Raw genomic sequence first — 16,727 nt, 5'->3', positions numbered from 1 at the left:
CTCGACGAACAGGTGGGAACGTCGTTTGAAATGTTTTGAGCTGGAGAAAAATTGATCTTTCGTCTTTTTAAGGAACATGCAGGGAGACAAACGCACGCCAGCACGGTGCTGCCGTCTCAGCCTGCGTTCAGGCATCGAGTTCGCGCTGTCAATCGCCCCGGCGTCTGCATACCGTTCCCGGGGCGGAGTCCCGCCTGCCGCGTGTCAGAGGAGAGGCCTTCGACAGGAAGCTCACTTAATTATTATTATTTTATCTCCCCAGGATGTATATCCAAGCGTCCTACGCATCTGGTGGGATAAGGGGGGGGGGGGGGGTTGCAGGGACTCCCCTCGTGAACAGGATGACGACATTGTATTCCTTGTTTTGCTTTTTTTTTCACCCGCTTCCAACCCGTTTAAACCCTCACAAAGTTTAAAGCGGCTCAGTCCTGGCAGGCGGAATCTGTATCGTGAAAGGGAACCGAGAAAGAGATTTCAGCAGATTGGTTTGACGTGCCGTGTTTGCGAACTTGAAAAAGCAGAACGGGACGTCGCTGATCTGTCTTCTCACTGCCAACGTTGTAACAGACGAGTCGCTCCCGCTCGTCCCACGAGGACCTCCGTTTGTTCACCGATTTCAATTCTAGATCAAAGATCAAACTTTACGCCCTCAGTCCCGTCGTTTCTGCCCTTTTAAGCGTGATGGTAGATGAAACACCTTTTGATCCGACGAAACAATTTAAATGTGCTCAGATTTCGCGATGGGCCCTTTGTGAAACCAACTAAAGGAGTAAAAAAACACTACACCTACACTTCTTTCTAAGCCCGTAACAGCTGCACTCCTCCTCGTTGTGTTTGCAGCACATGTGCTGTTTATTCAGCTTTGTATAGGCTGTCCTGGGAAGGATAAAGACGTGTGTAGAGACACCCTCTTATGCACACAAAGCTTCTACTTTTACCGGCGGACAAGGTGACCAGCGCAAGTCCACCCGTCCTCCTCACGACCCGCTTTAAACGCCTGAAAGACGCGCAGTGATGATTGGCAGCACGGTCTGGAAGCAGCAGCCGCGCACGCTGGAAGCGTTCAGCAAGGCGTTGAGCTCAAATCGTTGGTTTGCTGACAGAATGAAAACAGACCAGCGTAAAATACGGCTCCCAGACCCAGTGATTCCACGTCGGGACGTTCCAGGCGGTCGGCCGCGCCAACTGCTGCACCGGGTCACGTGACGCGGAGGCGGGACACAGGCAGACAGACAGGCCGGCCGGCCGGCCCGGGCAGAGGGACTCAACACATCCGATCAGCATCGACCATCTGTGCTGCTGGAATACAGATGGACACGTTAAACCCGGCATCAGACACTTTCATTCTTCAATTTCCCCCCTCGGTGAATGGAGAGTAATAACCCCCCCCCCCCAAACGTCCCCTCCCACTTCCCCCTCGCGCGTGGAGCGAGTCAAACCTATAATCTCCCCGCTCGTTCATTCTTCTCCCACGGACACGACGTGGATGAATCATTCAGAAGGAAAATGGAGAGAGAACTGGGCCGTGTACCGGGGGAGGGGGGGGGGGGGGGGGTTGTTCTCTTCGCTGACCCCGTTTCAGGCTCCCCCTCACAGGGCAGGGAGACTAAATGAATTGGATCCTGGGGCAAAAGGGGTTGCACCAATCAATGTCCAATCCCATCCACCATCCATTTCCAGGCCCTGGCACTTCCTGGCATCGCTCTTTTTTTGGGGGGGGGGGGCAGAGTATTGATCACCGAGGGGCGGAGTCACTGATTTGGCCCCCGAGGCTTTTCTTTTTGTTTTCTGAGCACTAATTGAAAACGCATGCACAATGCACGCCAACAGATGGCCTTTTAAATATTCCCGTCACTTCATTGGCTGCACCACGTCGTGTAGCTTTATGGATAACCGCGACCTAATCAATCCACAAGAAGACAAGCAAGTGCACCGCGTTCCTTTATCGCCGATTCTACTGCAATCATTCCTCAATGAGAGGTTGTGTTTCATGAGAAAGGGGGCAAAGTTCACCCACCAGACATCTGTGTTTGAACGCACCGTGACAGAGATTCCTCTCTTGCGGCGAGGCTTTGCCCGGCGAGGATGCGTGTGCTCGGTGAACGCCTGACTGTATTGGCTACAGACTGGCAGCGCCGTGTGGTCCTGCAGAGCGGAAGGCCTCAGCGCCCCTTCGGCAGACCTTCACTGTACGTGGAGGATTAGTGCGGCTTCAGCTTGAGATGCGAATGACTGGTGCCTGCAGTGAACGCACAGCTGCCTGCTTCTCCTCGGCTTACAAAGGAACAGTATCAAACCTGGGCCACGACGATCCATATTCATGGCCAATCAGGGCTTATTATCCCCATTTATCGCGGCCCGTTTTCTGCCCAGCGATGTCTCAATGGCTTTAAGTGTTATCATTAGGCTGTTATCCCCTCACATTATCCCCGTCGTAGTTGGGAGCTGTCTGGGGCTGTGTGACCTCAGCTGGGTTCCTCCCTTGTTCCAGGAGCAGATGTTAAAAAAGGGTGTCCGACCCCCCCGCCGACCTCAAACAGCCTCCCCATTCTGGTTGTGCGCACACACACACACACACACACACACGCAGCGCCTCCTCCCTTCACCCTGGCATCTAATTAGGCCTCCAGCACAAAGACTCCCAGATGTCAGCGTCCTCCTGGCCTCCTTTGATTATATCCTTTCCGCCCCACTGGCTGGCTCGTCGACCGGGGCGGCCCGGGCCGGCCAGAGGCGCCGACACGCGTCACTCCGCGCAGGTCAACGCCGCGCCGGTTTAACACGTCGGTAATCGCTTCTGGTGTAAATCGCAGGAAATCTGCAGGGAGGGAGGAGAGTCCAACGGGTTGCCCAAAGGCTGCAGGATGGAGGAGCGTTGCAGCTTATCGGCCCACTAATTCATTCCATGAGCTGCATCCAAAGGCCCAACTTTATACTCTGCGGCTCACTTGTTGAACCGGTGTCTCTGCGTATCACACTAAGTGCATATCCATCCTTTTTGAGTCCTTTGGACGAGATGTAGATGACCAGTTCTCTGCACATATTGGATAGGTTAGGAATGCATGTTAAAGATGGTAATTCATTCTAAATACACTGTATAATATTAAAGTTAAATGCGTCCACAGCAGTACTTTGCTACCCGACTACTCCTTTAACCACCCTGCTCTAAGACAAAGCATCGTTTGGTTCATCTTAACCAAGGCAGCAGTTTTCTGGGCATTTATCCCTTGATGTCTGTCTTTTGATGTATTAGCTTAATCTTCATCGCTTCCGATCTGTCGCCTCTCGCGCTTTCTGTAGTCTAAATGTTGACTGTGTTTTCTAAGTCGGGCAATCAGGCACGCTGCTATCGTTCGTTTGAATCACTTACTCTGGATCTCTATAAGCGCCCCGATCTCTGATTCCAGGGGAGGCCATGTGCTTCACTTCCCCTTCTAATCCCTTCCCCTCCACCAGGGGAAAGGGACCAAAACACAAATGCAATCTAAACACAGACCAGAGACTTCATCTGATGCAATACACCCGCACAATTAGTCATTACGGGGCCAGACCGAGGCCGGGGTCTGATGTGTCTGTGTCGTCAAGGGCCGTGCATCCGCATCCTCCTCACTGATTAGCCAGCTTCCTTGCACAGCTCAGAACGGGATTCAGAAAGCGGGCGAAGCGGGAGGCAGAGACAGTGATAGCCGATCCTTCACGCCATCCGATGCTCCGCGGCGATCCGTTCCGACGTGGCAGATTGGCAGTGGATGGGAGCTGTCATGTTGATGCGTGGTGGGGGGGGGGGGGCGCTGACGGGGTGTAACAGATGCGGCCGCCTGCAGCGGATGGCAAGCGAGGCTCTCTGGGGCGCCGTTTGGGTGCAGCGTGTGGTTGCACAAGTAGCTCTGTGAGCTAAGCGGACACGGCTGACGGGCGAGCGCCGCTCGGGCCTCGCCGTGAACCTTTCCCAGCGGTCGCGTAAAAGGACTCACGGCCCTTTGCCCTCGTAACGCAAGGTCGCTGCCGTGCGGAATATGCGTTCGTTGGTGGGGTATCCGCGTGACGCCAACGGGTGTCGAGCTCGCTCCGTGGGAATACGGGTAGTGTTGCGCAGACACGGCCTCTGACCCAGTTTGCGTCCATCAGCTGACCTTCGACCTTTGTCCTCACCAACGAGGAAACGGTGTGCTTGCTTTGCGCACCACCGCGGCGGCGCTGAAGCCCGGGCCCTTTGTGAAGGAGTAGTGTGCGTGAAGAGGAGTGTTTGTCTTCAGCGGGACCAGGTCGGACCGGTTCCCAGCCCTGTTTGGAGAGGCCTGGAACAACAAAAAGGGGGAGGGGGGGGGGCTGGAGCGCGGGGGTCCGGCGTTTGAAGGGTGGGATGCCTGCGTGACGCCCAGCGCCGGCATTGAGACCTTGCTGCAACGCCCGAGGAAAAGCCCGCAATCGAATTACAAGGGAAGGCAGGAATGGGAGACAAGCGAGAAAAGACAAAAGAAGGCCGCTGTAACTACACCGCCGCCGCCGCCGCCGCTCTCCACTTGGACTCTGACCTCTGAGAGGCGAAAGCCTGTTTGACAGCGGAAGCGTCACCCGCCGGACATGACGCGCTCCATGTTGACTTTCTCCCTCCGTCCTCCCCCCCCGCAGGGCCTCCCAGGTGCGTGGATCGCCGCGGGGCCGAGAGTCCACCAAGAGACACCTGGAGAGGAGTGAGCCTTCGGAGAGGTCGTCTCTTGACGGCGGCCTGCCGGTGAGTCACTCGCCAACACACGGGCCACTTAGTCAGGAAGCAGCTCTCGCTTTTCTCCCCTAATCTAACTCAAACAGCTCCGTGTGGAGACGGCATTTGTTCAAATAGAGATCCAGATTGTGGCTCCACCAAGAAGAAGCTGCTCATTTGGTTTGACGATGTTGCGGCCGTTGCTGTGGCTCGCTCGGACCGTCTTTGTGGCGAATGTTGCTCACGCTAACTACCCACGCTGTGTTTAGTGCACGTCTGCTGGGGTTTAAATGTCCCAGGAAACATCCACTTAATGTTTGGAGAAGAGACAAATGTGAAACCTCAAATGAGTCTGGATGAAGTACTTTTGTGTTCTATCAGACCAGAAAATGCACTTTGGTAGAAATTGAACCTTGGAGAGTGAAATGCAGTGTCCGTGTGTCGGCAGCAGGGAGGTGGATCGACAGGCTTATCTTCATGCCGTGGAGTGGAAACTTGGTTCTTGGTTCAGGGTTAAATGAAGGTGAATTCTCTTTTAAATGTCATGTTCAGACACACAGCGTTGGCTGTGTTGCGTCTGCGAGGTGGTGGAGACGCTTGATTCCAGTTCAGTGCATTTGGAGTCACTGCACAGGAAATAGTAAATCAAGAGTCTTGAAATAGCATTTTGATTTGGGGAACGCTGAAGCCATCAAGGGCATTTCTTGCAAATGAAAAGGCGACTGTCTCTCTGTGTAACTAATTAGAAGGATGGTTCTCTTGAAAGGAAAATACGCCATTAGAAACCGTAAACCACGGAGCAAGCGACAGCTAAAAGCTGCCTTTCCGGGGAGTTTGGTTGTTTATGGTGCAGTTTGTGGCACATGTCGCTGACTGTGAGGCTTTTAATGAAGACGACGACGTCGACATTCTACATCGACTTGACCCGGCTTCATGACTCGCTGCTGACCTTTGTTAACCTACTGCTGACACGCAGGAGAGCCTCGGTGCTTAAAGGAGAAGTGATCTGCTTCTGTCCCACCAACTGCATCTTTTTTATCCATAGTCCATCCACTTTGTGTCTGCTTCCAGTCTGCAAATATTCACTTTTATTCCACGGTCATACGTTCTGACTGGAGCACAAAAGGCCTCTTGGGAAATGTAGGAAATCAGCGGTTTAACTAACCGGAGACTAAACCATCTTCAAAGCATCAAGTATTCATCCGCCACTAAAGGGAGTCCAGCTCCCAACTGTCAATCATTCCCCATTCGGGCCCAACGTGAGAGGGACTGTAGACGGAGCGACACACTTGCATCACACACACACACACCACCTTGCTCATAACACTCCTCGGCGATTTAGCTTTGTGAATGAGTAACTTGAGGCGGGCGGCGATCACTTGAACTGTGCCGTTTATCTGTTGACCGCGTGATTCATAAAAGCTCCCGAACGCCGTCGCCGCCGTTAACATTTATCTGCCAGTTCACTCGGGCTTTAATTGCTCTAATTGGACGCATGGCAACCGGATTTTACGGCGAGGGAGATAAAAGTAGGTCATACTTGGTGATACGGGTTTATAATTCAGCATGCTCACGTTAGTCCGCTCGACTATCCATGCATGCCCCCCCCCCCCTCACAACCCCCCCCACCGCTTTCCACTTTGTCCTTCTTTTCGCCTCGCTCCTCTCGTGAACTCATCGGACTCTCCGATGTCCGTCCTCTCGCTCTCTGTCTTGCTTTATCGCTTGCTTCGCCACTCACTCACTCACTCGGGGGCGTCCCGGGACATAAGGGGGGCCGGCTTGTTTTAATAGTGGGACACGAGGAAGCCCAGAGCATTTTGATAAGGGTCCAGCACAGATCTGGTGGCACTGTGCATTTTTTAAAGTCCACCACGTTGTCACGCTGCTATTGGGGGAAGTTTCTTGGTTTTATTCGTGTTAAATTGACGTAGTTGCCTAGAATCTGTATCACAAGAATCGAAGCATTTAATCCTGCCGTCTCAACGCAGATCCTCATCGTCATTTCCAGTGTATTTACTCACTATTGTCCCTGCATACATTTCTGCGGTTGTTTGAGGCCACTGAGTTTGTCTCGGCACTCAAACGTGGGTCTTTAAGCCCTCCGGGGCTGATGGGGGACGTGACGTCTGTGGCCCTGGCACAGATAAACCCACTAAGTCCTGTAAACACTCCTTTCCTGGGAGGATATGAGCCTCCTACATTTATTTTTTCAGGCATCTGAGAAAACACGAGAGGCCGTCTCTGACATTCCGTCACACAACAGGCATGTTCCGCGCTCTCCTCTACGCGGCGAAGTGGGGGGGGGGGCGTGACCCCCCCCACAGATGACCCGGCGCGATCCGACGTCGCGGCCGGCCGGGCGCCGCCCGCTGCGTTTTGACACCAGGTTCTAGGTTACCGCACAGGAAAGGCCCGGTCGCTTCCTCGAGGCGCTGCGTGCGTTTCACGGGCGATGAACTAACCGTGTTGCTGGACGCCGCCCCGCCCCCTCCGACAGATTCTCACTGCACACAACGCTTGAGACAAAGTACCGCATGTCATCTGTGGATCAGGGACAATATTTATGTCTGCTCTATTTCCGACGGATTACACGGCTTCCTCCGAAGCTCCCATCAATCTTCTTTGGGTTTGAAAGTCAGTCAGGACCTCGTGCAAACATGGATGTTTCCTCCGTGTCCGCAGGCGTCCAGGGCCTTTTCCTGCGCGTTGGCGCCAAAGCTCCAGTAATTGTCACGGTGCTGTGTGTTTGCTGTATCTCGGTGTGCGTGAAGTGAAGGGGACCCCGTTATCGACGCAGGGCAGGTTGGACCATCTAATCTGCACCCGGTCACGTTTCTCGCTCTGGCGTGTAAACTGGGGCACCAGTTTGCGTTGCGTAACCGCCGCGTTGCCGGGTTGATTGGCCGCCTCCATTTATTTTTACCCGTTTGCCAGGCCGCCCGCGGACAAGAGTCTTCGTCATGCGTGGGGAGGGGGGCGTGCGCGGTGAGCCCGGCGGCCGCGGACGCTCTGCGAGCTGCTGCCGCTGCTGCTGCCAGCCGGCTTTAACTAGGTCACGGCAGACGGGGCTCCAAATGTAAAGCGCTAAACGTTGACAGATTATTCCATCAGCTGAGGAGGACGTATCACTCGGTCGGTGCGTTTCCCCCTCAAATGGACTTCCGGACAGCCGGCGTCTTGAGAGTCGTGGAAATGTGCAGAGCGCGGCCTCATTTCACACCTGTGTGCACAGATTGTGTTTTTTTTTGTTGAAAGTTTTGCACAACGTCAATTCCAACCTGAGATGAAAGGCCCTTCTGACCGTAGTGTGCGATCCCCTCGCCACGTTTCACCATTCTGGCTGAGCGGTTGCAGTGGAGACTAGAGAGCCCCCGTCACGTGTCGAGAACGCGTCTTCTTGGCTTCGTCCTGGTCTCTCTGAAGCAAAAGAGCCGCTCGTGCTTCTGCCTGATGCATTTCCTCAAACCGCAAAGTAACACCCGGCAACCCAAGGATGCCCGAGCTGGCACGAGCGTGTTTTATCCTCCTCAACCTCTTCCCGGCCAACGTGTATAATGTGCAGCAGTGCAATCAGTGCTTAGAGGTAATTGATAACAAAAGGGCAAATTGAAAACACCCTGTAGGGGAGGGGTTAATAATCAAGCGCACCACATCGCTGATTAAACGCCTGCTGCATAGTTGTATCGAATAAACAGCATGTGGTTGTGCTTTTCCTGTTTATCTCAGGAGGTATTTGGCTTTAGCTAAATCCCCCTGGCTTTTGTCAAGCCTCCTCCTCATATAAAGCGTTTTACATGCTGATTCGCTGTTACGTCAGGCTGCGGCTGGATTCGGCGCACCGTAAGACAATAACGTCGTCCAAGAAAACGAGCTCCACAACAGACAAATTGGTTCACGCTAAATGTTAGGAATGTGCGGCGAGCCAGCATGGTGTCCACTTCTCCCCCCCCCCCCCCCCTCCGTCTCCCCCCTCAAAGCCCATTACAGCCGGTTGTTACGATGCAGGATGGAGACATAAAACTTAGCAGGGCAGATGGGAAGCAACGCTCCGCCTTACACCGTCGGGCAGCCAAAGGGTGGGGTTTGATGTTGTCACTGAGAAGCTCACACTGGTTGAGTGTAGTCATCCACCTACGATGCCGTAGTTCCCCAGCGGGGGGGTGTGCCGGCCTCCTGCCCGGCATCAGCGTGCAGGTGGCATGCCACGTATACCCGGGCTGGCCGCGCTGGGGTCGCCCCCCGGGGGGGGGGCCGAAAGGGTGTGAGAACCCAGCAGACGGCGAGAGGACGTGGCGCTTTTCCCTCATGCTCTCGTCTCATGGGAACCGTTTTCCTCTCGATTACAGCCGACAGGCTTCGCCCGGCGTCCAAACCACAGGACGGAGCGGCGTCCACTCGCTTGTAACCATTCGGTTTAATAATTAGTGTCTTGATGTGAGACACTCGTCTGTTTTTCCAACCTCCAAGTAATGAGATTTGGAAATTCCCAGTTAATACCGAGCCTGTGTTTTTTATTAGGGCAATTATCCAATACTTTATGAATCTCTGCATGTCGAAACATTAAAATCCCTCTTTATGTTTTTCACACAACTCTTTGGCCAAATGGAGGTGAAGAACGGATTTGATTCAGGAGAGTAAAGCACATTTGATGCTTCGGGTGATAGCCGACTAACACATTTGATGACTGTAGATTTGAATGGGCAAAGTCAAAAAAGACACGTAACTACACTGGGAAATGAACACCAATGACCGTGAGCCCTAAAAAAACAATGTTGTTTAAAAAGCGTCCCATGAATATATTCATTTCCTGAATCAACGCTATTCATTCCCAGCAACTCAACACCTAGTTCCCCATCAGTGGCAGGAGAGAACAACGAAGAGCCGATGTGGTGACAGTTGGAAAAAATTATGTCAGGGAATATTTTGTTGAAGTGCAAAACTACAAAAAAAAAAAGAATTGCAGTGTGCAGAAAATAAATTAGAGACGGAGGTACAAATGGCATTTCATTTGTGCTTCGTGACCTGTTTTAAACACAACAACTTACCTTTAAATCTCTGACTCGAGGCCTGAGCTTGTCTACAATGACTCGGTCCCACCTCTGGGTAATAGTGAAGCCGAGCGTTGCCGCTGACCCGCTTATTCTCATCTCGGCATGCGAACCCTCTGCTCCGCCTGCCAATGACACACTGATGCTCGCTAACGTGCACTGGAATCTCTGACCCGTGTCACAAGTTGCGTGTACGGTACGTGCCTCAGTAACGATAATGCATGAATTGCCACTGCGCTGCTCTGCTGTAGCTTGACGTTATCTGTGGTGACTAAGGGCTCATCGCCTGTCGTCGCTGACAAAGACCCATTAATAGTTGGTGGAAAAATTAAAGGGAAAGCTTTTGGGTCTGTTCCAAACACATCCAGGAGGCTCATTGTGTGTGTGTGTGTCCTCCTGCTCAGGGGTTTGTCGGCCCGCGTCCTTTGTGCCCTGTTTAGATGAACGATCAAAGTTGAAACCGTTACCACGTGCAGTCGGAGTCACATGCGTTGTTCCCCATTAACCCCGTGGTGTCCATCGGAAGAGTCCTTTTTGAGAGGGGTAAAGTCTGCAGGTCTCATCTCCCCACACGGCATCAAACACTGTTTATCAAGACGAGCGACTCGCCCAGTTCAGGGCAGTTAAAAAACGTATCGTATACTAAAGGCTGTGGATCCGATGTCCTAGACAGGTGAGGCTGCGCAGTCCGTTGTTCCCATAAAGCATCTTTGTTCAAATCATCCTCGATACGCTAAGTTTAAAATGCAAACGTAACGGAGGCCCAGCAGAACAACCTGATCCAAACACGGGAGCCGGTAGAGCTTCTCGCAGGGCGTTGCATCTGATGGGAAGTTAGTTCATCACACGCAGGAGAGGCAGCGTCTTTGGCTCTGCAGGCGGACTGAAGCTAACAGGATTGGACGTGCAGATTAAGGCCGCGGTGAGGCAGACGGCGGGTAACGAGGAGGGGCTGCATCTGTCAGCGGCACAGTCGAGCCCACCTCCTCACCTCGCAGCTGGGGCGGGACGGCCTCCCGGCAGGCCCGGTGTGGGTGGGTGGGTGGGTGGGGGGGTTTGGGAGCAGAAGGTGGCTTTTTCTCCTGCACAGTTGGCTCTCCCACCCTTGGCTTTTGTCGAAGCGGCGGAATATGTTACGGGATAAAGAATGGACCACGTGACTACTGGTACGTTCAAGGCGTTATCGGTCGATTCCCGCGTTTCACCTCCGGGGCCTCAGAGCTTTTCTGCCTCTCCACCGGAATGTGTGTCGGTCGGTGGTCTCGGAAGCGCCACAAACGTCCCTACTGAGGGAAATATTTACATGTTTCCGCATTAGCTCCGACCACTGACTGCACGTACCAAAACCACCAAACTACCATTTGATGCATGGCTCCGCGCGAGCGCTCAGAGCCTCGCTTGTTTGGCTTGGATGTGGGCTGATCGACGAGTACCGAGACGGTGCGGACGCGTGCTCGCCTACGTTGACGCGTCGGAGCTTCTCTCCATTTTTGCCGCTCGCCTCGCGTCTGTTTTCGGCGGCGTCATTGCCGCGCGCGTTGCCTGAAGACACGGAGAGGCTCCTCGCATTTACCCCTCGGGGTAAATGTCCCACCAACTGGTCGGGCTCGTCTGGTGAGTTCCTACCAGGTGTTCAGGTGGAGGAGCGGGGGCGTCCCGGCACCTGGTGACCTGCTTGTTTTTACAGGGCTGGAGGTCAAAGCTAAAAGGGTTCGGAGGAGGCGGGGGGGCTATTTTTGCTCAGCACATTCTCAAAGACTTTGACGCAACTGCTTTGGAATTTCGGCTCCTTGTAATTTGTAAATAGTTTCTAACTTGACAAATGATGTGAGTTATTCAGCCATTTGTACCTCTGCTTAGTCTCACAGGCTTTTCAAACAACGGTAATTCCTTTCAATTTGTTCAATTCTATTTATGTTAATTCACCATTAATCTCATTGGAGCTTTGATAAATACGCCATCTCAGCTGCCGAGGACGGATTATTAATTATTGTGTTTCCGCGTCTCTCTGAAAAACGAAGGGAAAGGCGTAGATCGAAATAGCTGCTCTGTTGCTCATTTAAGTGACTTCCGCTTGAAGACGCACTTTGCTTGCGCAATAGTTTCTCATTGAATTGCGGTTTTCTTTGATGTAAAACACTTAGTCACTTGCAGGAATGCGTTCAGGGCGGGGCGTCGATTCCACGCCAAACCCCGGCGCCTGCTGACTCATGAGTCAAACCACCTGTCACTCAATCACAGCGATGGCCCGCGGCTCAATCCACCCAGGGGACAAAAAACGCAGCTTATGTTGGTCCGCAGGAGCAGATTACTTGCACTCGAGGTCTGCAAGACGTAGATATGTTGAAGTGTCCTCTGGGAGAGCTAAATCTCCAGCGAAGTAGCTCATAAGTAGATATCGAGGCGCCAAAGCTCTGTGTGCAGGGAGACGCTCTGTCTCTACTCGCTTGTTCATCATATGTTCCTGGAAACAAATCACCAGCGAAATGGAAGATTAAGTGTTTTACTGGGACGAGAACTACCCCCCCACCCCCCCCGCCCACCTACTTTTATCCCCCACCGACCTCACGTGTCCTCCCAGTGAAAAGTGTGTTGACCAGTACAAAGCAGCTGGATCGGGATCCTCTCTCTTCCTGCCAGAACACACAAAGTCACACGACGTAATCGCTGTCAAACCGAGGCTCTGCGGTCTCAGGGAGGGGGGGCGGCGGGGGGGGGGAAACACTCCTGAGGCAAAAGTCAAGGAGCCCTTTCATTGGCTGTTTGAAAACTCCTGTCGCCCTGCCAGCTGCCTCTGCCAAGTCTTTCTTTACATTACCTTAGATCTCCCCCCCCGAGTGGCAGCGGCAGCGGCGGCAGCGGCAGCGGCAGCGGCATTAAAGCAGCCGGTGTTCAGGAGCCACATCGGGACTGAGTGTGAGTTTTGGACCGGAGTCTGAATTAAACTCGTCTCTTGACTCGTGTTAAAAGTTTGATGATGTCTTTACACGCATTCACCGGCCTGGCGCTGGCACGCGCACAGCTGCTCTCGCCCAGGTGATTTAATCCGAGCTGACTTGCTGGTTAAATATTGACAGTAGCTGACGTGGGCTCGCTGAGCAGAATTCAGACGAGGCTTTTCTCTGCCGGCGCTGCGTGCCGCATCATCATTCCAACTCGCTCTCTCTCACACACACACACACACACACACACACACACACACACATGCACACAGTGGCAGCCGGCAGCTGAGACTCGGCGAGGGGGTCGGGGGCAAGAAGAGGCACAACGAAGCGGGAGGCGAGCAGACGACAGAGGAAAAAGCGGCAGCGCGGGATGAGCCGGTTCGAGGGCCGCGGCGCGGTGTCGGGCTGCGGGGGGATCCGGGACGCCCCCCTGCTGGAGCTGCTGGCGGTGAGTCCATCCGTCGGGGAGGTAACCGGGGCGAGAGGCGGCCTGTCTGGCGCTGGAAGTAGGTCTGACGGGGCGATAATCAGGGTAACATCCTGGCCTCGGGTCCCGCCAAATCCACAGCCACCTCCAGCGCCAGTGGCCCAGACGGGAGACAGGAACTGCCCAGGGGGAGAGGTGCAGGCCGGGGGGGAGGGGAGGGGGGTGGGGGAGTTAAATGGCATCAGGAAGTGAGTGAAGTGCAAGTTTGTATAAGCATGCAATAGCTAACGCGTTTGTGTTGTGGTAAAACAAGAGTTTTTTGATTGATTTAAAAGTGGAAAAAACGTGACGATTTGCCGGTTGCTTTTCTGTAAATTGAATATATTTTGGTTTCTTTTTGGTTACTGTCTGCTTGGTTCAACACAATAAGTGCATTTCACAGACTAAATGATTACTTGTCTAATAAAAACAACACCGTAGAGAGGAATTTACAGGCATCGCTATTTGGAGCCGAGGCTTTCCTCCGGGACCGACGCGGTGTGTGTCCGTGCTTGTCGAGTGTGAAGGAATGTGGGACTTCTTGTGTGGTGGATGCAGAGTAATCTCTCCGCGTTCCATATGTAGGTCAGTAGCCGACAAGCTGCAACTACCACTAATTACATGCGCGTTGTTCCACGTTTGCCCCGTACATCTCCACGCGGTCGGAATCATGAGACCTGCCATCTGCACATATGTTTAAGATGGATGATGACATTCGACAGTTTATAACCAGGTTGCCTAATGAGCTGTGTGCGTTTGTGCATGTGTGTGTGTGTGTGTGTGTGTGTGTGTAGCAACAGCCGGATCTAAAAATATCACCGAATAGCTCTGATTCTTGACTCTTTTCTTTTTTTTTTTGGAGCAGCTACAGCTTAAATGATGTTGTAGCCTAAGTGCTTCTTCGTCTTATTGGATTGTCTGGAAAGAAAGGAGATTTGTGTCCTTTTTGGAAAGGTCGTAAAAAAAAAAGAAAAAAACCCAGAGGAAAGAAAATTGATGATTTTGGGGATTTGTGTTTTGTCTTCCCCTTTCATTTCGTCACCACTCTTCAAGAGTCCGTCCAGGTGATTTGGTTGCGACACAATCATACAGACAAACGTCTCGGTCGAGCTCCGAGGATCCCTGTATCCTTTATCTAATTACATTAACAGGAGCTGGATAGCGACTAATGGCTCTTGGAGGAGGGGGAAAGGGAGAGAGAGGGGGGGCACGAGGAGCTGGAGAGGATGCATGATTGCGTTTTTCCATCTTATTTCTCTTTCTTGCTTTCTTCGTGCCCGGATTGCTCCCCGTGCTCCTGTTAGAACCCCCCCCCCCCCCCCCCCCCCCACACACACACACACACTTTTTCCAGCCTGGACAATGTAGCAAAAATACTGAGAGTGATTTCTGTCTTTATGTGCAACGGTTGTCGGCCTTATGGCTGTCCGTCATATTTCGGTGATGTTTGTTTGCACTGAGGATCAAACCAAATAACGCTTTGCCACAAGAGACTCTCCTGAGAACGTTGCTTTTATTTGCGAAATGCATAACGGCGCCACGTGCACCGAGGCCGCAAGTGCATGCCGACTTTTGGACGCGCAAACCACCGCAAAAGTCCAGGAGCGGTTTCTCCGTATCGCCCTTTGAACCTAGAAAAGGAGACGAGAGGAGGGGCTCCGCTCCTCATGACTCAGTCATCGCAAAGCAAATCTCTCTTTTTTTCATGCTCGGACCCATTAGCTAATAAGTACATAATCCAAAGCATAACATGTAATTTTGGATTAAGTTCTCGTAGGGCAGCCATTGCAAAGTGTGTCCAAAAGGAAATCCCATCTGAGCTCTTTCACGGCCGTAACGCAGGTCGTCGCTCAGCAACAAAAAGAAATCACCAAAGGGAAATCTGCACGTTATCTCTAGGTGCAATAAATCCGGAAAAAAAAATCATAATTAACCATGAAAATGCAATTAGTCTATCCTTAAATGATAACAGCAGACTCAAAGTCAATCAGCAGTCACACGCCCACATGTTTTCTGAATATAGAAGGAACGCCGACACTTTGCATCGTTCATATTTCAAATTTCAAAGACCTGCATGCAGTGTTTGGAGGGAAGGCGTCTCCCGACAGTCACCATGGACAGGAGGACAAAACAACAGCACACCTGGCACAGGTGATGCAAAATGAGTCGTCTGAGACGCCCCGTTGGAGGCAACGACGACTGAGTGACTCGTTTGTGCAGCCGAGCCGCATTGCAGCGCGGGACGAGTCACAGCCGCGCCACATTAGCGCTAATTAGACGGCGGCAACAAGAGTAGAAAGTAGTCTGTGCACCGCGGCCGGTTCGTACAAAACAAACTGTGCACAATCCCACGCGATGGCTGGTTGGCTTTAATCAAGCATCGACGTGGTCGTTTGAAAGCGTGTTAATACGTGCAGCATCGGAAAGCGATCTGGTTCTGATGCCATTTGAGGCTCGGCGGGCAGTAGTTTCCTGTTTTCCCCGTTAGCGCTTTGCATCAGCGGCTACAGGAGATAAGCAGCGTCCTGGCTCACATTACTTTATGCTAATGTCCCCGGCTGCAACCTGCACCACCCTCCTGCTTCCCTGCTTTGCCTTCACTGGCTTACACACACACACACACACACACACACACACACACACACACACACACACACACACACACACACACACACTCGCACAAGCCCCCGGGACAGTCATGGGAGGGCCATGAAAAGGAAGCCGAGATGATTAATTAACTCTGCCCTCATTTTGATACCACCTTATTGGCTTTCCAAATTCAGCATCAGAGCTTTGCATGGATTATCTACCCCACACCACCACCACCATCACCACCACCACCACGGCCTCAACAGCCTCCACCCAAACAGACACAGAAACACACTTCCCAAATATTGAGGTCATGCAGCCACCCGTGCTGCGCTGAAGTTGCAGCACGGGGTTCTGGGTATGTTGCGTTACTCAGCAGAGACTGAGCTGTCTGCTTTGTTTACGACGAATGACAAAGAAACTGGCCATGTTTTCGCCCCCAGACGGGTTTGAATTAATAGTTGAGGTTGATTTGGATTCAATGGCGTGCAGCTCAAATCTTTATAAAGCCCACGTGTTTCCATGACGGTTTGGGTGGCGTCGCTCTGCAAAAGCGTAAGTGAAATCCATTAATCCTGCAGAAGCTGCCAACTCGCTGCAGTGACTAAAAATGATACTCAAATGATATGAAACAAGTTGTGCCTCCTTCTTCGTGCATTTATGCCCTATCAATGCTTGCTTATATATATATATATATATATATATATATATATATATATATATATACATCCATAACACCCCGGCTGAGTGTGTGTGCTTCAGTGTGGCGGCCTCACATGTCTGTGTGTGTGTGTCTTTGTGTGTACTGGTGAACACCAGGTGCTCCAGCTGGTTGTGTCCCGGCCCTGACTGACCGTCCTCCGGTCCCTTGTGCTTTTTCTATTGATGACAGCCTCTGAGTGCAGACGGCTCTGCAGCTCTAAAGGGCCTGTCCCGTCCCTGCAGGAGAGCTAGACACAATACAATAGTGC

At 52.4% G+C, this 16,727-nt stretch overlaps 1 protein-coding gene across 6 annotated transcripts in view; it reads left to right on the top strand.

Moving 5' to 3' along the window:
* LOC120819826 (nck-associated protein 5-like) overlaps nucleotides 1-16,727 on the top strand; it is an 81,358-nt gene continuing 64,631 nt past the window's right edge. For 2 of the 6 annotated variants that reach the window (XM_040177558.2, XM_078102376.1), the window contains exon 1: nucleotides 12,962-13,149. In XM_040177558.2, coding sequence (XP_040033492.2) covers nucleotides 13,072-13,149 — 78 coding nt within the window. In that variant the 5' untranslated portion in view covers nucleotides 12,962-13,071. Of the gene's footprint in view, nucleotides 13-4,632; nucleotides 4,736-12,959; nucleotides 13,150-16,727 lie in introns of those variants that run through there. The other 4 variants (XM_078102385.1, XM_078102381.1, XM_078102386.1 and 1 more) reach the window with 4 other exon arrangements.

This window comes from Gasterosteus aculeatus, chromosome 1 (genome assembly GCF_964276395.1).
Source record: "Gasterosteus aculeatus chromosome 1, fGasAcu3.hap1.1, whole genome shotgun sequence".
Lineage (NCBI taxonomy): Eukaryota > Metazoa > Chordata > Actinopteri > Perciformes > Gasterosteidae > Gasterosteus > Gasterosteus aculeatus.
The sequence above is the reverse complement of the archived record's forward strand: the minus strand, read 5'-3'. Positions and strand labels throughout refer to the sequence as shown.